The following is a 10631-nucleotide window of genomic DNA, read 5'->3' on the forward strand; positions in this document are numbered from 1 at the left end:
TTTTGGCTTTCTAACATCATGACAAGAAACTGTCAAAACAGAAAGTTCGAATGCCGCCAAAAACCGCTGTGAAAATTTTTACCAATTTTTCAGTTCAGTTCGGTGGCAGAAAATTCAGTTCGGTGGCAGAAATTATGTATTTACACTAAAAACTCATGTGAGATAACTCATGTATTCAGTTTATTTAACACCCTTCGTCGTATTAGTTAAAATAACAGTCCCGGATCATGGAACCGAATCGCGCGAAGGAGGAGTACGAACTACAGCATTTTAACTTCACCGCCGAGGAGATCGTCGCTCAGAGTAAAGATTCAATACGTTATTTAGTTTCCCTTCACGAAACCCCATGTTACCCGTTCCCCGACAGACGCACAGCTGATTCAATCCGTTCTGCACAAAACGCTCAATGCCTTTACGGAGCAGCTCATCGAAAAAGGCCAACTGCCGGCGGCTCAGGGCGATGAATTGCGTTCCCAAATCTCTTCAACATGCCGCGCAATGTACGAAGACTGCCGCCCAGCGATCGATGAGTTGAACTCGCTCTACCGGAAGATGTTCTGCATTCCCGACGATCTGCTGCTACCGACGGACCTCATGCACGCCCAGCAACACACAGACGAGTTCGTGAAAGAGCTCCAGCAAGAGGTAAGCGAGACGAAAGAGGCCGTCAGCCGCGGTGCGATCTTTCTGGCGTCGCTCGAAGCCGAAGCGGAACTACACCGAGCCCTGGAACCGTGCTATCAGGCGGAAAGAAAGGTTCACGAAATGCTCGAGGAATACCAGGACCTGGAAATCGTGTCGAACGAACTGACCGAAGTGATCGAACGGATGGAGAGCCATAATCTGCTGGGGGAAAGTTCCGAAAATGCAGGAAATCGTTCGTTGGATAACTTTTTATTACAAAAGTAGCAAAATACAAAGATTGTTTGCGTAGCCCCCCAGTGCCCAACATCCGATTCACGTTGCGAGACGTGTACAAGAGGCCACTACGGTACTGTGCGCTCGTGCGCTGGAAATGAACTTTCAGGGAAAAGGAACACAAAAACGGATTAAAAAATACCAACACGGTAAGAGGATGATAATGACCCCTCGCCTACAACAACAACCGGAGTGCAACCAGAGCGAAAGTAGTCTGCCTGCAGATTACAGATTCGGTGCGACGACGTTGAGGAACTTCATGGCCACTTCCAATCCGATGAAGCAGGCAGCATTAGCTGGGAACGCACGCAGCATGACGGGTGTTACGCCCTTGTACAGCGCCAACGGACCCTCGCGTTTCATCAGCTCGCGGAACACATCTCGAATCCCGTTCGGATAGGTGCCTTCCGGTGCCGTTTGTAACCGCGACTTCAGCACATCCGCTGGCATTCCGATGGCCCAGTTAGCGATACCGGCCATACCACCAGCGAAGATTGTACCGAGCAGTGCTACCGTAGCGTCAACCTTGGTTCCCGGAGCCGGTGCCATCTTCCGCTGAAGGTACTCGTACGTGAGGAAGTACATTCCCGAGGCCGGCACATCACGTAGCAACGTGGCAAAGGCTCCTTTGTAGATACTGCGAATGCCGCCCTCGGCATACAGCTGCTTAGCACAGTCCACCATGCCATTGTACTTCTGGGGTGAGTTGCCACCCTGCTGGATCTGCAGCAGACACTTGATGCGCTCTCCCGGGGCCATCACGGTCGTCGTGAAGATGCCGGAGAACGCTCCGGCCACAAATAGCTGCACGTTATTGAGTTCCTCATCGGGCGTTTGTTGCTGTAGCCGCTTGCCTACACCGAAACCGAGGAAGCTGACGGCAAAGATCGGTGCCACACCGGTGATCGGAGCCGACATGCCTTTGTACAGCCCCCGGAAACCTTCGCGGGCGATCGTCTTCTTCGCGCAGTCAAGGGTGCCGGCGTAGAGTGGAGCTTGGCCGGGCGGTGGAAGGGGCATCGTCTGGAGTCGCACCTTGATCGTGTCCAGCGGATGACCGGCCAGCACGGTAGCTCAAAGCTCAAACGCACTGCTGGTTTCGTGTCACGGTAATCAGTATTCGCAGATGCTCTGGCCATGATGTAAATAGAACTTTTGGCCGCTGGATCTGCTTATGAATCACCAAATACTTGTTTGCACCACCGCCAAGAAAAGACTTTTTGGGAGAGCGCCGCCAGCACACCGAGGGAGCGAGAGACGGAACTGTCACCGTGCGAGGACAAAAATGTTGCCAATTTCCGGAGGACCAAACATCCGCTTTTAGGGGTGATTTCCGGCACGAATCCGCGAAGGCAACATTTTCACTCCAGACATCCCTTTCCTTCCTCCTTCCCCAGATGCTCCTTCTCACACACCATTCCCAGACGGTCGCCGCGGAGTTAGTGGAGCGAAGAAGATGCCTTTTCGGATCTCGGACCGAAGCGAGCGCGGCTCGTCACGCACCATCAATTCATCACAACAAACCACCGAACAAGACAAAGTGCACTCCAGACCACCTCTCTTCCCTCCTTACTTGGCCGCATATTGCACTTCTGCACCACACTTCTCGGCCGCTTCTTTCTATTGATTTATGCTCCTCACCGCCGGACTGGAATCCATACGGGAACGGAAGGGCGAGGGACAGCGGACAGAACGCACTCTAGCCAGACGGTTATTGTGGCCACTTTCTCGGCACTTCCTCTACCTGCTGCTGGTGATTTCGGGGTGATTTTCTATCCGTTTGCTGCTCCGCGATTTTCCCTGCTTGTGGATGCTGGATTTATGTTTCGACTTTATGTTTTATGCTGCGCACACGCACACTTCGATGCGTGCGTTTACATGGTTGGGTTGAGTTGAAACTTTTCTTTTTCCGTTGGGTTTTCTTTTCCGGTAAAAAACTAAAACATACACCTCAACCGATTCAAATAATTTTAGCGGTTATTCATTTCAAAATTGGGCCGTTAGATAATCGATAGAATGAGCCGGACACAGAAATACTCGTGGAAAGTGGAGGAGGGGTGGGGAGGGAGCGAGTACATACCTAGTACATCGCTTGTACCTTCCCCCGTCCCTTCCAGATAGATAAAAAGATGGGTAAAAAACCAATACATACACCTCAACCGATTCGGTAGGCTAACCGATTCTAATTGCATACATTTAGGGGCCGAACATTTCAAAATTTGGCCGTTAAATAACCAGTGGAATGAACAAGAACCTTAAACATGAGATTAAATCAATTTATGGTGCGAAAAACTACCCAAATATTATCTTTCGACAGTGAAAATGTAATGGCATCTCCCTCCCCTCTTCCGTAATAGCACTATTTAACGTTTATAATGTATTTTTCAAAGATATTTAACTGAAAAGGTGTGTATGTTTTTGGGACAATTATTATGTCTAAATCATCTTTTATCTATCTGGAAAGGACGGGGGAAGGTACAAGCGATGTACTAGGTATGTACTCGCTCCCTCCCCCACCCGTCCTCCACTTTCCACATGTATTTCTGTGTACGGATCATTCTATCGATTATCTAACGGCCCAATTTTGAAATGGATAACCGCTAAAATTATTTGAATCGGTTGAGGTGTATGTTTTAGTTTTTTACCGGAAAAGAAAACCCAACGGAAAAAGAAAAGTTTCAACTCAACCCAACCATGTAAACGCACGCATCGAAGTGTGCGTGTGCGCAGCATAAAACATAAAGTCGAAACATAAATCCAGCATCCACAAGCAGGGAAAATCGCGGAGCAGCAAACGGATAGAAAATCACCCCGAAATCACCAGCAGCAGGTAGAGGAAGTGCCGAGAAAGTGGCCACAATAACCGTCTGGCTAGAGTGCGTTCTGTCCGCTGTCCCTCGCCCTTCCGTTCCCGTATGGATTCCAGTCCGGCGGTGAGGAGCATAAATCAATAGAAAGAAGCGGCCGAGAAGTGTGGTGCAGAAGTGCAATATGCGGCCAAGGAGGGAAGAGAGGTGGTCTGGAGTGCACTTTGTCTTGTTCGGTGGTTTGTTGTGATGAATTGATGGTGCGTGACGAGCCGCGCTCGCTTCGGTCCGAGATCCGAAAAGGCATCTTCTTCGCTCCACTAACTCCGCGGCGACCGTCTGGGAATGGTGTGTGAGAAGGAGCATCTGGGGAAGGAGGAAGGAAAGGGATGTCTGGAGTGAAAATGTTGCCTTCGCGGATTCGTGCCGGAAATCACCCCTAAAAGCGGATGTTTGGTCCTCCGGAAATTGGCAACATTTTTGTCCTCGCACGGTGACAGTTCCGTCTCTCGCTCCCTCGGTGTGCTGGCGGCGCTCTCCCAAAAAGTCCTTTCTTGGCGGTGGTGCAAACAAGTATTTGGTGATTCATAAGCAGATCCAGCGGCCAAAAGTTCTATTTACATCATGGCCAGAGCATCTCCCAATACTGATTACCGTGACACGAAACCAGCAGTGCGTTTGAGTGCGTTCTATTCACAGATGGCATCCAGCATCTAGGAGGAGGCATCTTTATCGGAAAAGTGTAAAATCGCGTTCGCGAAGGAATCCACCTTTGTTTAATCGTAGAAGCGTTTATGTATTTCTAGAAAAGTTAGCAAAAATACGTAGCCCCCAAAAGCTGTGGTGAAAACATACTCTGGCAATTCCCTTTTTGACCGCACGGTGTGCGCGCGCGCACTCGGAATCGCTCGCTCATCGTCCGTGGACCGCTTCTTGGCCGCAACCCCAAACGAGAGGAACGCGCTTTGTTTTGGTCGCTCCAAGCAACACAAACAGCAGGCTGCTGAGTCGGCGATGGTGCAAATCAGCCTTCGCTTCCACCTGAACATGGTGGTGCCGGAAACCGTCGTCTCGAATCACTGCATCCCTCCTCGGGCTCTCTAACCATCATCGTCAGTGAAGCGTGCGTGAAAAGCGTGTATTTCCCCAGCCGAGCTGAGGGAGGGCGGTGTGTGAAACCGAACATAGGACGACTGGGGCGCCGGCAACTTGCGGTTACGGGGAAGGTGTGACGGACGCGGTCCGTGTTTATGAGTGAGCGAAAATCGTCTGGAAAAGAAGCTGGTTCGTTGGTAGGATTCTTCAGAAAAGATCTCGCTAATTTTAGCACCGCGTAGCACCCTCGCACCTCCCTCCCTGTCGCGTTTGCATAAAAGGACAAAGAGTTGCGGGGAGCGTGCTGCTTGACGAATCCCCGTCACCGGAGGAACCGCCCTGCCCACTTGGATCCGTTCGTTTGGAGAAAATGAATCTTTAAAGCGATACCGCACGTACGGAGATTGCGAAAATTTATGTTTTCCAATCCGTATCGACAGCGCCGATGCTGGTGTATGTTGTTCCGGGGAGATGATTATGCGATCGATGATAACGGTGCTGCACCCACCGCAGCGGAATGTGTAAACTGCGGGCCCGCGAACGCTATTAAGAGTGTTTTGTTGCTTGGGAATGCTCACCTTGCCTTCTTCTTCTCGGTTACCCCACGATTGCGTTTGCCAGTTCGTACCAGATTCCTCTTCCCCTCCCCGTCCCTGTTTGTAGCAAAAGTGTTCGTCTTCCGGATCGGTGGGCGATGAGCGATGGGGTCGATGATGTTGCCCGCCTCGTAGCTGTGCTTATCAATGTTTGGTTTTTCGCCAATGCTCTGCTTTCAGGCTGCTGCTTACCGCGCTCGGCACGCCCGGATCGGCGGCTCGGGGAACCATTATCATCATTGTGCGTGGCCTCTGCTAGCCGGCAATCGCGCGGTGTTGTGCATTTGATCAGTGTCTGTTGTGTGCGTGCGTGTAAATAGTGTCCTTCTGTAATAGTGTTTCCCATAAGCTACTCCGTTTTTTTTTTCTTTTCTCCGGCTGTGGCCTACTGAGTCACCAGACCATCATCGCCGGCGATCGATGAGCGCGGTACGCACCACAAACCGCGGTGGTGGTGAACGTCGAGACGAGTAACAAGTCCCAGACCCAGAGAAGAGTGTTGCGCAACGTGCGGTGCAAAGTGCCCCCGGAAGGGTAACCGGAAACCGGGGATCGATCGCGGGGTTGCGATCGATCGGGTGGCGCACCGGGAATAATGCGCCTCAGCGCACCGGCGGGCTACGCGTCGTGTGTTTGTGTCCGTATCGCATTACAACAAGCCCGGCAGCCGCTGGTGGTGGCACAGTCGGTGCGGTTTTCGGTGCCGGGCAAGTCATTGGCCAGCCACCAGACCCGACGGCTCGACTGATAATGACGATCGCAGCCCGTTCCGGTTCGATCGCTAGCTGTTGCTGCTGTTGTTGCTGCTGCTGCTGCTCGAGCGCGGACACGGTGCGCGTTGGCACCGAACAGCGGCGACGCACGGTTCGCCACAGAAAATCGATCAACCATCATCATCATCGTCGTCATCACCGTCATCATTACGCCGGGCCTCGTTGGGCAGGAGAGTGCAAGTGCTAGCAAAAGTGCCAGTGTCCTCCCCCCACGCGCCGTCTATTCCTGCACCCTTTCCCCATCCCGGATAGGAGATAAAGTGAATTAGCATCAAACATCAAGCGTTGTGTTTGATTAAAGTGCGTGTGACCGGTGTTTGTAAGTGTGTACGTGTTGTTTCTCAAACATAAAAAATACTGATCAAACGATCATAAGTGATAAAAACGTGTGTGTGTGTGTGTGTGTGTGTGTGTGTGTGTGTGCAGGCGTGCGATCGTGACAGTGTTTAGTTTTTTATAAATTTCCGATACCCTCTCGTGGCAACATCAGTGAGTCCCGGGTGGCCACCAGGTGGTGATAAGAGCCACGCTAGAAAAGATAAACCAACAAAACGCGAACAACGAAAAACACCCAAAAAAAAAACGAAAACCAATAATCAAACAGACATCCATTTCCGGCCAGACATTGGCATTCCCGGTGGATCGGTGAGCGATCCGCAATAGGCAGCTGTTTCCGTTCCGGGATTGGCAACACAACCCAGGCGAGGGGGTAACTTATCGTTATCGCGAACCCCATCCCCCAAAAAGTATCGCCCTCTGCCAGTTCGATCTACAAACAAATCATCGATCAAAGCGTTTCGATCGAGCTTCGTTTGGGAAACACAAAGAACGTAAGGGAACACCGCACCCAAGATGGATGGTGTACGGGCTCTCGACATTCTGCCGCTGCTGAACGAACGGTTCGCGCTGCTGTCCGGTGGGCGGGATAACCGCGGTGGACCGATCATCTGCTTCCCGGCGACCACCAAGCGCGAACGGATTAAACCGGAAGACATCAAACGGGTCGTCTCCTACTTCATCGGCATACCGAGGTGAGTATCAGATTTGGCAAACAATTTGGAGTGTGATGCACGCGTTGTTGGATGAGTCAACGAGCACACACACCAAATCCCCTGGCCGGTTTGGCTTAACTCGTGCGTCATGACCTAAAAGTAATCTGTTTTTTTTTTGTTATCCATAACCACACATATTGTACAACCGTGCACCTAACGGTGGCGTACTCTCCCTGTTTGGGGCTTGCGAGTAAGTAGATCGCTGCCCAAGGGTGCGCTTCCCGTGCCCTGCGTAAAAAGGTGCTAAAATGCTGGAAACCAAAAATGAGCGCGCGTGTGTGTGTGTGTGGCCCCGGGGCCCAACCGTGTCGCAGGTCGTAATGAGGTGAACCCAAGATGGCACACCCGGGCCAGGCTTGGGCCCGGCGAGCAGCGAGCGGTACATGCCGCCGAAAGGGTTTCCAAAAATTTAAAGAATTCCCGGGAAAGCAGGTAGGGGCCGGGGTACAGAGCCGCACGCGACGGTAACAGTTTATTATGGAACCGGCAACGACAACGATGGCGACAACCGGTGCTAACGGTCGCCCGCAACGGTCTCCGGTTTAGTTTCGTTTCGTTCTTGTATACCGACCGTCACGGAAGTTTAACGAAACACACCGCAACCGCGGGTTTGGCGCGGAAGTGTTTCAGACCGAGGCTGAGGCTCGGGAAATGCAGATTAATAAAGAGCGTTTTATGGCCGTTCGCAGTGGTGCGCGGTTGAGGTTGCGGGGATCATCGTCTATGTGAGGAGGAAGCGATGGTCTCAACGTCAACTCTTTGTTTGGGACGCATTTTAAGAGGTTAATTACAAGTTGATTTATGCAACTGAACGGGGCTTGCTTTCATTTGAAATTCGGTCAAGTTAACTTTGTAGCCGGTGTAGTTTGATAACAAAACGCTCGTGTAATCAACTTGTCGAATACTTAGCAAGCAGCGATAGGCGAATTGTGATGCTTTATCCAATTTTCTGCCTATTTCTGAATACCTCTTCACATGCTAGTATCCGGCGCTCTAGACAAACATCCAGACTGAGATGTTCTGAGATATTCCTAAAAAGTGAAAAAATACTTTACGGGCTGGGTCATCGTCTGCCATTCTCATGACATTTTAAATCACTCACCCGTCTAATGCGCGGAAAATACTTCTTTCCAACTGATTTCTGAGCGGGATATGTGGATGCAGTTACTTATCAGGTTCTGCAATCGAAAAGCGGCCTTGAACTGCCACAGAAGATCTTTCCACCGCTCTTGATCATGCGCCGTCGTTGTTTGTACCGATTTGAAACCGGAATTCTGGTGTCAATAACGATAAATTAGCGCCATCTCAATTTGGCCCAACTTTATGCCCGTGAAACGCGTATAGCTTCGTATTTCGAGTACTTACTGAGCTTTTCCTCCTCACATTCAGAGCCAGAACTTCTTAGAATACGTCACTTAAGGCAAACGTATTTAAGGTTAATTCCAGGTTCGTGTTCCAGTTGACCATTCCTTTCTTGAAGAAATTGTGAATTGTTAATTCTAACTATGACTGTTCAATTCTGCACTGCAACTGGACAATTAACCGCACTGCTGGACGACAATCCCTCAATTCCTACTAGCTACGTGATCTATGGTAACATGATCGCGTTTCATAGTATTTTAATGTGCTACTAATGTGTTGCTTAGTCACGGAATAAAGCAGGCTGTGTCCCAATGACCTTGGCACCACAAACTGTCTGTCATCACCGAGCATCACCATGGAATTGGTTTGCTTGGATCCTTTTGCTACCGATCCCCATTAAAAATTCAATTCAAGTGTAGCGCAGCAGAGATCATCATCCCCTGTTACTACGGATTGTCAGAGCCATGACTCAACCGCCATGATTCACTGGAATCTATCTCGGTCACATTATCATCACAGCATCCTCAGCTTGGCCGAGCAAATGGCCGATAAGCACCAAAAACCCACAATATTCGTCAATATTTGACGAATGTGCCGCCAGCGAGCACGGACATAATTAAATTTGGTTCCCAAAAGTATCCCAAAAACATCATGTTGGTTCAGCTGGTTGGTTGTGGTGTTTTTTTTGCGCCTTGCCGTTGGCTTTCCAAACTATATGGCCTGGCGCTCATGAATGATGGCCACTTCACCCTCTCACACACACAAATACACACATACACACACCTTTCCATAAGCCGCGTACCGCGTGCGATGGTTGTTAATGAGCTAATTAAAACCACTCCGGTGCCGGTGCCATTCTTTTCACGCTTCAGCAAATATTGGAGCTTTCGCTTGGCGCTTCCCATCCCTAGTAAAAGGGGTGGCGCTACTGGGCCGGCAGCGGCGGCGTGCATTTTGCAAGTGCATTTCGTGCAACGCTCCATGATGGTTTCTCTGTGTATCCTCGGTGTAATCCCCGGAAATATGACTGCACTACCCCTTCATTTGACAACACCACTAGCTGCTGCTGCTGCTGCTGCTCTACTCGTCGCCGCACACATTATCATCATCATCATCGTCGTCATCGTCATGACGGGGTTTTCGCCAGTGGCGCTACTGTACCACCAGCCCAATATCATTAGGCAATGACACGACATGGCAAGTCAACTCGCGAAACCCTACCTACGCCGCTACCGGGGTCGACGAGCCCCAACCCTTTCGACACTTTCGGTTGTTCCGTGCTCCAGCTCCGCCACTAGGCCCTAGGTCTTCTTCTACCGTATACGTGGCGGCAGTTTGGCTTTGTCTAATTGGATTGAAATGGTCGTAAAGCAGAAGGCACATAGCAGAGCGTGACAGTGTAAAGAAGAGGAAGGGTGACTCTAGCGCGATGCATCGTCTACAGAGCGCGAATGTCATCCATCGTTGGTACGGTCGCGTGGTTACCGCGCGATGCAATTGAAAATTATTTTTCCACCTTTTCCGTGTTTGCACTCCTCACTGCTACTGCTGCTCTACCAGAATCCATCCATCTAGCCACCGGGAAAGAGCCTTCTCGCGACAATTATGACGACGACTCTCTGGCCATCCCCGGGAATATGCGGGATGCGCCACGCCACATAGCTTGCAGCGAAAGAATAGCGTCAGAACAATGCGCTTGCAGTGAGGCGGCAATGTTGTGTCTATTAATGGCCACTCCTCTCCCCTCCCCATCCACACACACACACACACACCTGGTCGACCATCTTAGACCGCTCATCATCAGACCGGGGTTGAGGTTTAGCTTTAGATTCCCTTTTTTGCTCTCGCAGGGTTTTCTTTTGTCTCCCTAGCCGTCTTTTGTTTCTTCCGTGGGGCTTAAGTATGTGGCAATTTGGCGCTTTTGAGTTTTGAATGAAAGAACAGAAAACCAAACCAGGGGCGGTGGAGGAGGAGGGGATGAAGGAGCTTTTCTCTTTGATGGATGCGAGAGCGGTGAAATGAGTTGAT

General features: G+C 50.6%; 3 protein-coding genes across 4 annotated transcripts in view; 2 read left to right on the top strand and 1 right to left on the bottom strand.

Moving 5' to 3' along the window:
• The first annotated feature begins 69 nt into the window (after nucleotides 1-69).
• On the top strand, nucleotides 70-969 carry LOC125954657 (uncharacterized). The gene is made up of 2 exons (XM_049685132.1): nucleotides 70-303; nucleotides 368-969. Exons 1-2 carry the CDS (start codon nucleotides 228-230, stop codon nucleotides 907-909), a joined length of 618 nt encoding a protein of 205 aa, XP_049541089.1. The 5' UTR covers nucleotides 70-227; the 3' UTR covers nucleotides 910-969.
• LOC125954675 (congested-like trachea protein) lies at nucleotides 883-1992 on the bottom strand (the record flags this gene model as incomplete). Its single annotated transcript, XM_049685156.1, has 1 exon — nucleotides 883-1992. A coding segment is annotated over one exon (849 nt), but the record flags the coding sequence as incomplete, so codon positions are not given.
• A 4609-nt stretch (nucleotides 1993-6601) lies between these two features.
• Nucleotides 6602-10631, top strand: part of LOC125954569 (triple functional domain protein) — a 57069-nt gene continuing 53039 nt past the window's right edge. For both annotated transcript variants that reach the window (XR_007469044.1, XM_049684973.1), the window contains exon 1: nucleotides 6602-7220. Coding sequence is in view for 1 of the 2 variants with exons in the window: in XM_049684973.1 (XP_049540930.1) it covers nucleotides 7042-7220 (179 nt within the window). In the remaining variant the exon portion in view is untranslated. The remainder of the gene's footprint in view (nucleotides 7221-10631) is intronic.

This window comes from Anopheles darlingi, chromosome 3, assembly GCF_943734745.1.
Source record: "Anopheles darlingi chromosome 3, idAnoDarlMG_H_01, whole genome shotgun sequence".
NCBI lineage: Eukaryota > Metazoa > Arthropoda > Insecta > Diptera > Culicidae > Anopheles > Anopheles darlingi.